This window comes from Cyphellophora europaea (assembly GCF_000365145.1).
Source record: "Cyphellophora europaea CBS 101466 unplaced genomic scaffold supercont1.10, whole genome shotgun sequence".
Classification (NCBI taxonomy): domain Eukaryota; kingdom Fungi; phylum Ascomycota; class Eurotiomycetes; order Chaetothyriales; family Cyphellophoraceae; genus Cyphellophora; species Cyphellophora europaea.
In genome coordinates this window covers 794,883-808,802 of record NW_008481798.1, presented here as the reverse complement: position 1 = coordinate 808,802, position 13,920 = coordinate 794,883, and the positions used below count along the sequence as shown (strand labels likewise).

Sequence of the window (13,920 nt, the reverse complement as noted above, 5' to 3'; positions counted from 1 at the left end):
TCACCTCAGGCCGTGGCACTCGATACGAATACCTCGGTCCGATCTGGAGCAGTGGACCCGGTGCGAAAGTAAGGCAGGCATGATCGCCCATCCCCTTTGCTTCTGCCATCAAGGAGGCAGCTAGGTCGATCAAACCCCTGGGTCCTGAAGAACAAGAAGAAGACACGGGACGAACTCGCAATGAGGTCTACAAGGTGTCAAATCCGCTCCAAGATGCGTATATCATAGTAAGCCATACAGAGGTCGGAGTCTACCCGCACGACCCCCAGTATCGTAAATCGTAAGTCACCCATCACATGTAATTCACCCATTCATTCCACCACTTAGCCTCAGCCTCAGCCGACATCTTCCACCAGGTCCATCCATTCTCTGACGTTATAGGCTGAGCAATGGACGGCGCCACAACCTTGATCTGAGCGTGTTCCCTTCCCCCTGATACCATCGACCTGATTCTGACGCACACATTCCATGACATTATTGATTTGATGCCTTCTTGGCAAGCCGTGCACGTTCCTGACTTGGGGGTTGACAGCGGTCTGATGCTCTCACTAGGGTCTCTCCAAAGCGCAGGCTGCTTCCATCGTGTAAGCGGAGTACCAGCATCGAGGGAAGAGATCCTTGTGATCTTCCAATACGTGCTTTTAACACATGGTGGCTGAACTCGAGGCATTTCCAGATAGACTTTCCCGCCTTGTTTTACTTATCAGCCTCCGTAGAGGCTGTGCTACACCAGAAGCGGACGCACTCTGGATCAAATGAGCATCCTTCAAGGCGGTAAACCCAGCTGTCATTACGGAAATGCGTCTGCGCACTTCCGAGAAAATGACAGCTGCGGTTGAATGTGCATGGACGGTCACCTGAGCTGTCAGATCTGGTTTGACTGGCTTACAGAAGGAAGCTTCAAGACGCTTCGAAACATGGTGCTTGTGGGTTCCTGCTGCCTGCTCTCGAGCATATATCGACACCTTATACGTCAGCTCTCCTAGTCTCACCCCTGGACTAGTTCGGCTGGATCTCATGAAGAAGAATGGCTCGTCAAACATGGCTCCGGTCACCGGCGGCACGGCCAAGATAGCTTTCAAGAATACAAAAGGAACAACACAAAAGGAGATGATGGAGTGGACGATGGGAAGTCATGGGGCGACATAGCTAGACTGTGAGCAGTGACGCGTTGGGAGTGCGATCTCGAGGAGAAGCTGCCAGGTCAATCCAAGCGCTACCCCGCCCCTGCTCGCATTGCTGATTGCCAACAGGACCAAGTGTAAATTGTGACTCTCGGGATCGCTGCCCGAGAAGGCAGACATGAGTTATAGTGGCTGAATCAGCTGTCATTATCTTTGTCTGGCATCTTTTGGCTATCCTAGGCCGTCCTTCGTCCACGTTCATCTCTCATTTGTCTTCCTCGTCAATGACACTTCAAAGCTCCGACTTGGTATGACCGCAAGGCGCGTTGTGGACGTGCTTTTCCGCCCGCTTCTCCTTGAAGCGAGCCTTGGCGACCTCGGCCGACCTTCTCCTTTCAGCAGCTCCACGCACTGGAATCGAGTCGAGCGAGGTGCCGTACAGGGCGACGGCATCAGCAATAGCTTTGGTATTGAGCAGGAATGCATCATAGTTGAGGTTGTCGATGGTATCACCGGCCTCGTGGTAGTTGGCATCCAAAGCCTCACCCGCAGTGCCGCCAAACAACTCAGCCTCCTCCTCGGTCTTGATTTCTTCTGCCCCGGTAAAGAGACCGCCGGCGGCAATACCGTTCTCAAGGAAGGGGCCGTAGTCAGAGCGGCCACTGAACTCGGTGGGCACATAGTTCGACCCCTGTGACTCGAAGAACTGCTCAAAGCCAAGCTCAATCTCGGCAGAGCCAGGAGGGCCGGTCAGATTGAAGCCGCTGCCATCACCATCGTAGATGCCAATGATGTAGTTGGGCGAGGCAATCATGTCGAAGTTGAGATAGGCTCGGACTTTGGCAAGCTCGGTCTCGGACTGGTTGAGCTGCGAAACGTAGTATTCGGCACCCAGCAGGCCAAATTCTTCGGCGCTGAAGAACAAGAAGCGGACGGCGTTGGTGGTAGAGAAGTTGATGAGCGCCTTTGCTACCGTCAGCAGACCGATGGTACCGCTGCCGTTATCGTTGAGACCGGGGCCGGCCTCTACCGAATCGGTGTGCCCACCAAGGGCAATGACATTGTCGTGGTCGCCTCCCTTGGTCTCGGCAATGACGTTGAACGTAGTCCGATTCTCAAGGATGGCGCTGACCTCCATCTCAACCTCTGTCTCACCGGCCTCAGCCAGAGCCAAAAGAGCCTCGCCATCAGCCTGCACAAGGCCAAGGACGGGCACGTAGTCGCCGACACCGCCAAGAGTGCCAGCTAGGCTACCCTCGACGTTGTTGTAGATCAGAGCCGCAGCAGCTCCGGCAGTGGCAGCGTTGGTGGCCTTTTGGGCGAAAGTGCACTCACCTCTCGAGATGAGGGCAATCTGACCCTCGACCTCGGCGGGAAAGTCGGCCTCTTCGCAGCCCAGGTTGTCGACGGCGACCAGAGATCCACTAGCGCTACCACTAGGGGTGTAAGTCAGAATGTCCGCTTCATATTCTTCGCCATTGACTGAGAGCGAGCCAGACCCGCCGGAGAAGAGCTCCACGAACGCCTGCTTTGAAACATCGTAGTAGCCAAGCGCGCTGAGCTCGTCGAAAAGCCAATCGACGGTGGCATTATGACCCGCGCCACCGAAAACGCGGGTGCCGTCGTTCTCATCGGCAATAGACTGGAGCTTTTCGGCGCCAGCCTGCAGGTCCTCGAGGGTGACGAGATCGACGAGGGTCTCGGAGGAAACAGGCGGGAGATCGCTGTCATCCCAGTCCTGAGCCGTGACCTGGGCGACGATGGCGGCACAGGCACACGTGGAGATGAGGGAGGTCTTCATTATGAATGCTGAGAACCTTCTGCTCGGCCCAAAACGAATGTGAGTAGATCAAGGGGAACGTGCGAGGGGGCCCCTCTGACTCGAGGCTACATTGCGTCTCTTATACTCGGTAGGATCATCTGTGGTACAAGATTAGCAGTGGCGAGAGTGGGAACGTGATGAGCCTTGAACAAGCTTAACTTCGGTTGCAACCATGCTCTCTTGATAGATAGCTGGTTGAAGGACATGAAGCCAGGCTGATTGAGGCAGCTCGCGTGCGGCCGATCGTCATCAGACAGCTGCGAACAAGGCCAACGGCTGCAACCTGTGAATCAAGCCTCGCAGCTACGAGCGGTGAATGGACAGGAGGGGTCGTCTCGAAGTCTTGTCACGATCTCTCGGGGGTGGCCGCTGCCTCCGCACATGGTAGCTCGAGTGGATATCAAAGCAAAGCACCGTCGAATGCGGTTTGCGAATCCTGCTGTCGAAGCCTGCAGATCGGCTTGGCATAAGAGCGGAGGACGAGCAGCTCGTGGATCCATTGGAGGGAAGCCGCCTGGGACACGGGCCCTGCCAAGCACTGATTGCAGGCCCGGAGATTGATCTGGCTTAGCAGGAGCGGGGGAGTCATCGGCGGCGCCTGCTTGGCTCTGCCAGGGCCCTGCTTAGACGGTTAAACGCTGCTCGATGACAGAGGGCCTTGCCGGGTTGCGTGATAGCAGGGTCGCATCGATCAATATCGTGTATGGACTTTCCTGGGTCGGTGCCGTGTCTATCCGCTGACAGGACGGATACTGGCAGATCCCATAGGAGGGATCGAGACGGGACGACCGGCAGCTTGCTATCTTTCTTTCGGAGGCAAGCAGACTGGGAAATCTCTCGATGGTCCATCGCGCAGGGACTTGTACGTGTTCGATCTTGGCATGATAGGGTATCATGCTCTGACCTGGGTTCCCTTACTCTTGTGAATCCCGACCTTCTTGATTCGGCCGAGGGGCCGCTTTGCTTTGATAACACAGGACCTCGGATCTTTGCGAAGACTTGATCGTAATTTCGGGCATTGGTCTGGAAAGAGAAAAGGGTGATTTATGATTACCATCCCTTCTCATGTAGTGATGTGCGTTTCACTGCCTGTCCAGCCTTAACGCAACAGCTAACGTCATCCCTTCAAGATTCTAGGGCACAGCTATCGACCATTAAAACCATCCGGCAGACATATCACAGTATATGAGCGCACAGAAAATGCATGCATCTGAACATTTGAGAGGTAAGCCGAACCCCAGAGAAGCAGGCACAGGCGACAGAGATCGCTTTTGGTCCAGGAAGAAATCCCCCTAGTCGAAGCATCGTCATGGCATATATGCAGGCTCCCTTGAAATGAGAGGAAGAGCTCGCTAGCAGAGCACATGGTGGATTTCTCCATGTATGCACTTATGCACCTACCCCGCCAATTCCAAGTGCATAGGGTTCTTGTGTAGTACGACTATGGCCCAGCCTAAGTCCGAAGCACGGACTGGGGTCGATTGGGGTTATTCTCAACTTCCCCAACACCTCAGCCAGCTTCCCCACATGGGACCGGTGCTTTATCCGCGGCCCTTATTCAGCAGCTTCCACTAAGAAGGTCTCTCGCTTACGGCAGTTGTAGGTCGACACAGGGCAGACGTCTGGCCTGGCTCCGAACATCTGGACCACACTCTATCATGCATAGCCCAAACCTCAAGCGGGATATACCCATGTGGAGGCATGCGTGGGGGACAATCTCAACCAAGGGCATATGCCTGACCCTCGGACTCTTCTAGAGCTCGAACGAAGCGCTTCCGAGAGATGCATGTTCTCAAATCCGTTGGACAACGCACTTGACCCTAGGAAGCCGACTTCACAGCCGGTCTTGGCAACTCAGAAGTCGCTGCCAAAATGTCGTCTATCATCAACGGCATCACAAATGCGATCCCTAGCCTGACTCAGAAATACAGTGGCGTGCCGGAGCGGCTAGCAAAGGAGGCTATAGCGGCCAAAGACCGCCTACTCTCACAGAAGACTGTGCCAGACAGCGTGCCAAGGAAAGGGCATTCGCTGCCACCTGATGTTGACCAGGCTACCTACGATGCGGCCATTGAAGAGCTCAAGGCATCGATAGGCGCTTCCAATGTCGAAGTGAACGACAAGACGCTGGTAGATGGGTGGTATATGGAGCATCCGTGAGTTCACCGAGCTTCCTCATCGTAACTCCTTTGATCTAATCGAGACAAAAGCAATACCCACGATGCCTACCATGTGGTGGACCAGGAAGAAATGACTTGCTCCGCCGTAGTCTACCCCGGATCGACCGAGGAGGTGCAAACAGTTGTCAAATGGGCGAACAAGCATACCATTCCTGTCTACCCAATTAGCATGGGCCGCAACCTGGGTTACGGTGGTAGCGCACCCCGCGTGCCAGGCTCGGTGGTCCTGGATCTCGGCCGGCGCATGGATCAAGTACTGAATATCGATGGCGACAATGCCTCCTGCATAGTCGAGCCAGGAGTTTCATATTTCAAGCTCTACGAGGAGATCCAGAAGCGAAACTTGCCACTGTGGATTGACTGTCCAGATCTGGGCGGAGGCAGTGTATTAGGCAATGCCATCGATCGTGGCGTTGGCTATACGCCCTACGGCGACCATTTCGCTAACCACTGCGGAATGGAGATTGTACTGCCCGACGGCTCGCTGCTGCGGACAGGCTTGGGCGCCATGCCAGGCAAAGACGGCGCCGATAATCCTTGCTGGCAGTCGTTCCAGGCGGCATATGGACCATATGTTGACGGAATCTTCTCGCAGAGCAACTATGGCATTGTAACCAAGATGGGTTTCTGGCTTATGCCCGAGACGGACCACCAATCCTACATGGTCACCTTCCCGCAGGAGGACGACTTTGAACGGATCGTGGAGATCATCAAACCTCTGGCACAGAAACGCATCCTTGGCAACATCCCCCAGCTACGGCATGTCATTCAGGAGCTGGCTGTGACAGGGAAGCCCAAGACACACTGGTATGATGGTCCAGGGCAGATGCCGCGAGAAGTGATACGGCAGCACGCCGCTCAGCAGCCTTGCGGCGACGTGTCGTGGGTGTTCTACGGCACACAATACGGTGACAGGGCCGGCATTGAGTCTCAGCTGAAGTTGATCCGGGCCGAGTTCGAGAAGATAGATGGCAGCAGGTTCTATCTACCACAGGAGTGAGTTTCCTCCCTCTGCATTTGATATCGCCGGCACGGCTGACCGTACCTAGCATGCCACCGGAGCACTATCTCCACTCCCGCGTGCAAGTGTGCTCCGGCGTACCGGTGCTCCGCGAGCTTGACTGGCTGAACTGGGTGCCCAATGCAGCTCATCTCTTCTTTTCACCAATCCTGCCGACCAAAGCCAAGGACGCTCGCGTCGTGCTCGACATTGTCTCTCGCCTGCACAAGAAATACGGGTTCGACCTATTCCCCACACTCTGTGTTGCGGGTCGGGAGATGCATACTATCGTCAATATCGTATATGACCGCTACGACCCCGATGCCAAGCAGCGGGCCACCGGTATCATGCGCGAAATGATCCGCGAGGCTGCCGCGGAGGGCTTTGGTGAATACCGCACGCACCTGTGAGTACCATGTTCCAGATGACAAGCCACGAGGAATGGCGACTAACGTTGGAGAAGACTCTTTGCAGACCAGGTTGCCGAGTCCTACGGCTGGAATAACGGCGCGCTGCGGAAGTTCAACGAGACACTGAAGGACGCTATTGACGAGAACTCGATACTTTCACCTGGTCGAAATGGAATCTGGGGTAAACGCTTCCGGGGCAAGGGCTGGGAGATTCTGGATGGCGACAAGCGCGATATCTTGCGGGATGGCATCAGGCCAAAGCTCTAGGGACGCAGAAGTGTCGCCCTTGGTAACAACAATAGTCGCGTCGCGCCTTGAATGCATGCTGGATACTGCTCGTTGTAGTAAATGCTACAACTTTCCTCTTGCACTGTGACATGGTTCAGGTGAAGACAGCGCCAAGTTGAACAGCCCTGTCGAGCTAGATGGCTGAGTACAAGGAAGATATTATGGACGAATTCCTTGACGCTGTACTATTTGGCACTGAGACGAACCTGTTGAGTCGCTGCTGCCATACAATCAAAGGAGATTGATCTTGAATTATCACATGCCTGGTTGAGCCAAAACGACATGGTCAGTCTATCCACCCCCCTCTTCCCCTGCTAGAATCTGCTTCCGACGCAATGACAGCTTTGAATGGCTTTGGCATTCTACCCGCCGCTGCGACGTGCTATGGTCGACCAAACCCTCCATTCTGCCTCAGTGTGAGTCCATCACTTCTTCACCGCCGCTGCAGTATCGCCACATGGCTGGCCTGTCTTGAGTTCGAGACCAGCCCTGCGTTCCCACATCTTCAGCAATTCTGTATGGTCTGCGTCCGGCTTCAGAATCCCCATAGCTTCCTGGAAGTACCGGTTGACCAATCCCGGCATCTCCGTTTCGAATCCTTCATGCTCAAACACGCTTTTCGCAATCCCCACGTCCTTAATCAACAAGGCGAGCTGAAACCCACTCGCATACTTCCGCGGCAGTGCATCACTCTGGTAACTGTCAGTCGTGGAGAAGTTCCGTCCGGTGCCCACGTTTAGCACGTCAATCATCTGCACGGGGTCCAGCCCGAACTTCTGGCCCGTCACCAACGCGTCCGACAGGGCGACAATCGAAGCTGCAGAAATGTAGTTGTTCAACGTCTTCATCGCGTGACCCGCCCCCAGCTTTCCCATATGGAAGACGTACTTGGCCATGGCTTGTAGGACTGGGAGAGCGCGGTCGAAGGATGTCTGGTCGTTGCAACCGACCATTAGCGTGGCGTCACCCGTGTCGGTGTCGTGTAGATGGGCCTGCGTGACGGGGGAATCGATGAGGACCAGGTCTCTTGACTCGAGATCTGTGCCTAGAGACCGGGTGTCGAATGGTGACGACGAGGAGGTGTCGATAATGATGGTACCTTTCTTAAGGTGCGAAGCGATTCCATGGTCACCCAGGATGACCTCGCGAACGACTCTGCCTTGTGGGAGCATGGTCACAAGGACGTCGACGTCCTTGAAGCCGTCCGGACCTGCCGATGCGACAGTTGTGTTCGGATTCGCATCGGCGAAGGCCCTTTCCCGCTCAGGGTCTGCGTCGCGGACGATGAGCTTGAACCCGGCACGTGGCAGGTTTGATGCCATGGAGGCGCCGGCTTTGCCTAGGCCGATATAGCCTACGGTGAGACCCATGAGTGCGGCTCAATTATGTTCACGTGTATATTTGTTCGGTCGTTGTCGTGGGAGAGAATATGAAGTTTGTCAGCGATCCGTTGACTGAGGTTGCCTAGTTGCCTGGTTGATAGCGACTATACATGAGCAGCGAAGTTCAGCAGCAACCCTCCTCTTCATCCGAGGCCCTGAGGGACTGGAAGGCTGTTCTCCAACTACCTAGTATGGTCACGCACGACATTCGAACACTGCCGTGGTCATGGCACTCTGAGGTCAGGCCTTGCACCGCTCGGCGTGCTACATCCGACCACAAGTCACATTTGCCCATCAACAGTGGGCAGCCTTTCTCCGCATCGGCAGGGGATCCGGGCTCAGCCCCAGCTCCGTACTGGGGAATGGCCTTATTGGTGGCACTCCGCAACTACAGTAGAGTGTTTGAAGGCGCAAGGTGGGCATTCTCCAAACATCCGCCTATTGCATGTGGGGTGGTGGCTTGACGCCTTGTGCTCGTGTGCGGAACTGCTCCATGTTCGCAAACCCCACCACGGAGAACCCATACGCTCGTGTGTTTATGCCTGGGGTACGCTTCTGGCCATGTGCCACCCCCAGTGAGGGTCGCTTCGCTTCTATACTGACTAGGGGTAGGCTAAGATCATCTAGTCCTCCTGCCTTGCACCACCCCCCGGCTGATCCAGATCCTATCTGTGGACGTCACAACTATAGGTTCCATCTACTATACCTGCTACCAGCATGGGCTCTATGGGCACTTCGGACCGTTGCAAGGGTAAGAAGAAGTCACTCCAACATTCCCGTCCAACTTCCAACTCAACCACACAGTCATTGTTGTCGGCGCTGGTCTCGGCGGCTGCGCGACCGCCCTAGCTCTGCACCATGCCGGCTTCGAGGTCGTCGTGTATGAGAAGCTCCGTAGGTTTATGCGGTTAGGCGACTCTCTGGGGCTGGGGGAGAATGCTCTGAAGCTGCTGGACCGCTGGTCGCCCGGCCTCCGGGAAGACCTGGTTGAGATTGGCAATAAGAGCAAGTACATGCAGATCCGACGCTGGGAGGACGGTCAGCTGCTTGCGCAGCAGGAGCTGATGGACATGGCCGGCTTCATTGGGCATCGCGGTGATTATCATGATGCTTTCCTGAAGGCGGTTGCTAAGGAGAGCATTCCGTTGCATATGAGTAGCGAGGCGAGTGGCAAGGCTGAACGAACGCAGGGGAACTCGGCTTACGTGTGAAATAGGTCATTGCCTACGAGGACAGCGAGAGGCCGAAGATCACGTTGGCAGATGGGACTGTTGACGATGCAGATATCATCGTTGCTGTTGATGGCATCAAGTCTCCGGCCCGGGAATTGGTACTGGGTTTCGATGATAAGCCAAAAGCTTCGGTAGAGATGCCTTCATTCTAACACGACTAATGACTCCCCCAAGCTGATGCCAACAACAGGGCTACGCATGCTTCCGCGCCTTCTTCAAAGCCGAACACATCCGCGACGACCCCAACAGCTCCAAGTACGCCAAAGAAGAATGCGTCAATTTCTGGATAGGAGAGGACGTTCACGTGGTGCAGAACACGCTCCGTGGCGGTGCCGAGTTCAACTGGATCTTGACCCACAAGGACACGGAAGACATCAAAGAGTCGTGGTTCCAGCCCGGCGACATGGACCAGGTTCGCGACATCATCAAGGACCTTGACCCTGAGATCGCCCCCATTCTGGCCCAGACGAAAGAGTGCTTGGATTGGAAGATCTGCTACCGAGATCCCATACCGACTTGGGTGAGCAAGAATCACAGGATAGTCTTGCTCGGCGACTGTTGCCACCCTCATCTGCCGACGAGCGCTCAGGGCGCAAGCCAAGCCACCGAGTCGGCGGGCGTGCTCGCTCAATGTCTACTGTTGGCTGGGAAGGACAACGTACCTCTGGCGGTAAGTCTTCTGCCCGCAAATGTGAACATTACCTCAGTTGCTGATTCATGAACACCAGACGCGCGTCTACGAGAAGCTGAGGTTCCCACGCACCAGAATCTCGCAGACGGCAGGCGAGGATCTGCGGGATCGATGGCACAGCGTGCTGAAGAACTTGGACAAGGGCGTACTGCCGAAGCCGGAAGACGTGCATGTCAAGGTACGTTTGCGATCGATTGCGCGCCCCGCCGTCGGTTGTTGCTAACACAGCCGAATACAGAACCGTCACTTGTATGACTACGACGCAGAACTGGAGACGCATAAGCAGTGGCCCGAGCTGTCGAAACGGGTGGGCTCGGAGCTGGAACAGGGGCGGATCCTTCCTTTGTGCTAGCATAAGAGGCGACTGTTCTACAGGCTTTTGTTCGAGCTCGACCGCCATGCAGGTGAGATATAGTCGTTGCATTTAATCTTGTCGAGGCCTACAGCATAGGGTCAAAGGTGCCCATAGACGAGTCATCTCAATCTTGAAACTCTTGTAGCTATGGAATGATTGAAACGAACATGGCTAACCAAAATCCCGCGAGCTCCCTCTTCCCTCTCCCTCAACCAAACCCCTTCAACGAACAACACTGCCCGACCACAGCTTACAATCCACCTGCTGCGCCGTCCCGACCGCCAGTCCCACACCACTGCTCCCAAAAAATGCATCCGCCGCCCCGCTATCACGACACAAATCAAAATTGACATTCCCACCATACTGATTCACCCCACCTAGCCCGTTCTGCGCACACAGCGGATTCCCCTGCGCAGGACACAGATTATTGACCATGACCACAATGGCGTTCCCCGCGTTGCTGAGTGCGTGGCCAGAACTGTCCGTCTGCGCCGTCAGGCGCCAGCAGGTGCCGCAGGCGGGGCCCGTGCCGGCGCTGGGGCCCACGCCGAACAGATTCTGGCTCGCGGCGGCGCTGTAGCCGGGGGAGGTGTAGAAGGCGCAGGCGGCGGTGTCGGTGTTGCAGTTGGGCGAGCCGAAGGTGTCGCCGGCGCCGTAGAAGGTGACGGTGGTTTTGTAGGTGGGGCCTAGGGCGAGGGCGGCGGAGGAGGTGCCGGCGTTGGTGTTGGCGCTGGGGGCGGGAGTCCTGTTTGTGGTCGTGCTGCTGCTGCTGCTGCTGACGCGAGGTTTGGCTGGGCCAGTGGTCGCGTGGACTGGCGAGGGGCCGGCACAGTCTGCGGTGGCAGCGACGAGGCTGGTGAGGAGCAGGACGAGGAGCTGCATGGTGTGGTTGCAGGTCGGCTGGACCTGATGCTTTCTTTTGGAGGTCAGAGGCAGGTGGAGGAAGGGGTTTTGATGCAAATGAGCGAAGGAGGAATAGAAGCGGGTTTGATTTGAGCTGATGCAAGTATGCTTCTCAGCGAGGTCTGCTGCTGATTATATACGGTGCTGCTCGGCCTCAGGCTGTGCTTGCAAACAAGCATAGGTCCTGGTCGTCTTCTTGCCTGTTGTGCAATTCTCGGGTCGATTTGTGGATTCCGTCTAGACCTCGTTCGTATGTTCAGGTCACCATCTTGGGCCGGCATGGCGTCAGAGTCTTTCGATGTCTGGGTATGCAACATGGTTCATATGTCACAGGTACGATATCGATGCTAGGGGGGAGATCTCGTTTGTGACGATGAGCCGCTCGCTGGTTTCGATCGGATCCACTTGTAGGGGAGGCAAGGCTGAGATACGAAGGGGATCCCTGACTTGAAACTCTTTGAAGTCCTTCAATTCTAGCACCCCGGATCAAGTGAGCCATAGCCACAAATCATTTTGATTACTCTTCAATGAGCCTCGATCGTCGTGGAGGGTAATTCGATGCCTGATGCGTCTCCTATCTGGTCGTAAGAAGACCCAGCCTGGGTCGACCGAGATGCTTCGGGTCCTGCAACTTGAAACGCGACAGAACATTGCCACATCTCCGATCTCGGGACAATCATCTGAGTGTTCGGACTGGTTCGCAGGGATGTACACAGCGACTCGTGGCAACAGCGCTAAGAACAGCTTGATATGATCAAGCTTCTCGCATCGGACAAGTCAATATTCGACAAGCGTTCAACTCAACTCCAGCATCTCTGACATGGGCCTCGCTTACGAGAAATCCAGCTCTTTGGTCGCCAGATCTTCTCCGTAGTGTAGAGCCCTCGACTTTGCCGTCCACCACAGAAAAGCCCAGGTAACCCACGACCGGATCTGAAACGCCAGCCAGCCCGAATCCTTCAGCGTGTTCCAGCCGAAGGACGCTTGTCGGTAGGCTTCGTCTGTGCGAGGTCGGCGTAGGCGTTCATACACAGCCAATCGGCCAGTGAGTCCCTTGTCATCTGTGGTGCACATTGTCCGGCCTAGAATTACGGCATCCTCAAAGGCAATGCCTGCGCTTTCACCTTGAGGCGGCATCTGTGAGCCGATGTTAGTCCAAACGCTGCTTCGGTATATTGGTAGAACTGCTTACTGCGTGAGCCGCGTCACCTACAAGGATGACCCTCCCGGTCGACCATTTTCCCTGCGGAGGCAGGGCATAGACGGGGTAGAGATTCCAGTCGCGGCTGGACTCGATCAGTGGGGGTATCCCATGCATCTTGATGTTAGCACCCAGGTACCGTTCCTTCACCCTCCTTTTGATCTCCTCCTGCTCCTTGCCCATCGCGATCCAGCCCTCCTTCGACCTGACGTCTTCCGTCTCCATGACGGCAGCGATGAATTGCCGGGTTCTGGTCCGCTCGTAATGGCTACACAGGAGACTGCCGCGGAGGGATTGGCTCAATGCTGTATCTTCCCACTGCAAGGGGTGATCTGGGGATACAACGGCGAAACCACCAATCGCAGCGATGCCGGTGTACTTGGGAGCTCGATCGGGCTCAACATGTAGCTTCCGAACCATTGAATGAATGCCGTCTGCTCCAATGAGGAGGTCGGCCGTCAGCTGGACTTGATCCTCTGCGAAGCCGATCACGACTGCATCGTCATCCTCGGTGATGCTGTTAACGGTGCGGCCATACCGTATCTTGATATTCGAATGCTGCTTGGTTGTCGCAAGAAGGGCAACTAGGAGATCGGACCGCAGGATTCTCAATCCCTTGAAAGATGGCTTTCCGACTCCATTCCCGTAAGCGTCACAGAAGTTGATGTTGCCGAGTCGAGCCGCTGAATAGACGTCGAAGAGCTCTATACGGTCTATATCCGCCCCAAGCCGTCTCTCCTTGATCCCTTCCATCACTCCGAGGGCGTGGAGTGCTCGAAGTGCATTGGGCGTGAGGCCGATAGCTCCGCCCATGGTCAAGGGCTTGGTCCTAAGCTCGACGACGGTGATTTCCGGTTTACTGGGCATCCATTTGGTGAGAGCGAGAGCAGAAGCTGTACCGGCTAATCCGGCGCCGACAATGATGATCTTCATCGTCGTAATGAGTACGCTGGGCTTGGGCTGCTGCCCCTGCGCCGCGTCGCTGGCACACTCCAGGCGTTATATAGACGTCATATCTTCGACCCGCGGGCAGAGATGGTCGCTGCCTGTTGCCCACTGCAATGTTGCGTTCTGTTACTGTTCGTATTCGCGTGTACTCGCGTCGTGGTTGGGCGGATAATCCGAGACTCGAAGTCAAACTGAGCGCATTTATATTCGATCCAGCCAAGCCAATCGTTTCATCCGACAAACAGCCTCGCAACAGCACTAGGATCGAGGTAAATCGATCCGAACCAAAAGCATCCCGGCAGCAGCTCCCGGGCATGAAAGTCCTAGCAGATTTGCACATCTGTGGTAGGCCAGGCGTCCTAGGATCAGTGACAGCCCAGAGAG

At 55.6% G+C, this 13,920-nt stretch overlaps 6 protein-coding genes across 6 annotated transcripts; 2 read left to right on the top strand and 4 right to left on the bottom strand.

The window, feature by feature from the left end:
* Positions 1-1,416: 1,416 nt before the first annotated feature.
* On the bottom strand, positions 1,417-2,925 carry HMPREF1541_09407 (uncharacterized protein; the record flags this gene model as incomplete). Its single annotated transcript, XM_008714081.1, has 1 exon — positions 1,417-2,925. One exon carries the CDS (start codon positions 2,923-2,925, stop codon positions 1,417-1,419), a length of 1,509 nt encoding a protein of 502 aa, XP_008712303.1.
* Positions 2,926-4,818: 1,893 nt separating this feature from the next.
* On the top strand, positions 4,819-6,803 carry HMPREF1541_09406 (uncharacterized protein; the record flags this gene model as incomplete). Its single annotated transcript, XM_008714080.1, has 4 exons — positions 4,819-5,102; positions 5,157-6,122; positions 6,176-6,532; positions 6,590-6,803. The coding sequence occupies 4 exons, from the start codon at positions 4,819-4,821 to the stop codon at positions 6,801-6,803; spliced, it is 1,821 nt and encodes a 606-aa protein (XP_008712302.1).
* Positions 6,804-7,249: 446 nt separating this feature from the next.
* Positions 7,250-8,194, bottom strand: HMPREF1541_09405 (uncharacterized protein; the record flags this gene model as incomplete). The annotated part of the gene is made up of 1 exon (XM_008714079.1): positions 7,250-8,194. One exon carries the CDS (start codon positions 8,192-8,194, stop codon positions 7,250-7,252), a length of 945 nt encoding a protein of 314 aa, XP_008712301.1.
* A 729-nt stretch (positions 8,195-8,923) lies between these two features.
* Positions 8,924-10,481, top strand: HMPREF1541_09404 (uncharacterized protein; the record flags this gene model as incomplete). Its single annotated transcript, XM_008714078.1, has 6 exons — positions 8,924-8,957; positions 9,011-9,411; positions 9,438-9,569; positions 9,629-10,108; positions 10,167-10,307; positions 10,368-10,481. The coding sequence occupies 6 exons, from the start codon at positions 8,924-8,926 to the stop codon at positions 10,479-10,481; spliced, it is 1,302 nt and encodes a 433-aa protein (XP_008712300.1).
* A 225-nt stretch (positions 10,482-10,706) lies between these two features.
* HMPREF1541_09403 (uncharacterized protein) lies at positions 10,707-11,366 on the bottom strand (the record flags this gene model as incomplete). The annotated part of the gene is made up of 1 exon (XM_008714077.1): positions 10,707-11,366. The coding sequence occupies one exon, from the start codon at positions 11,364-11,366 to the stop codon at positions 10,707-10,709; it is 660 nt and encodes a 219-aa protein (XP_008712299.1).
* An 852-nt stretch (positions 11,367-12,218) lies between these two features.
* On the bottom strand, positions 12,219-13,521 carry HMPREF1541_09402 (uncharacterized protein; the record flags this gene model as incomplete). Its single annotated transcript, XM_008714076.1, has 2 exons — positions 12,219-12,524; positions 12,580-13,521. 2 exons carry the CDS (start codon positions 13,519-13,521, stop codon positions 12,219-12,221), a joined length of 1,248 nt encoding a protein of 415 aa, XP_008712298.1.
* Positions 13,522-13,920: the final 399 nt, after the last annotated feature.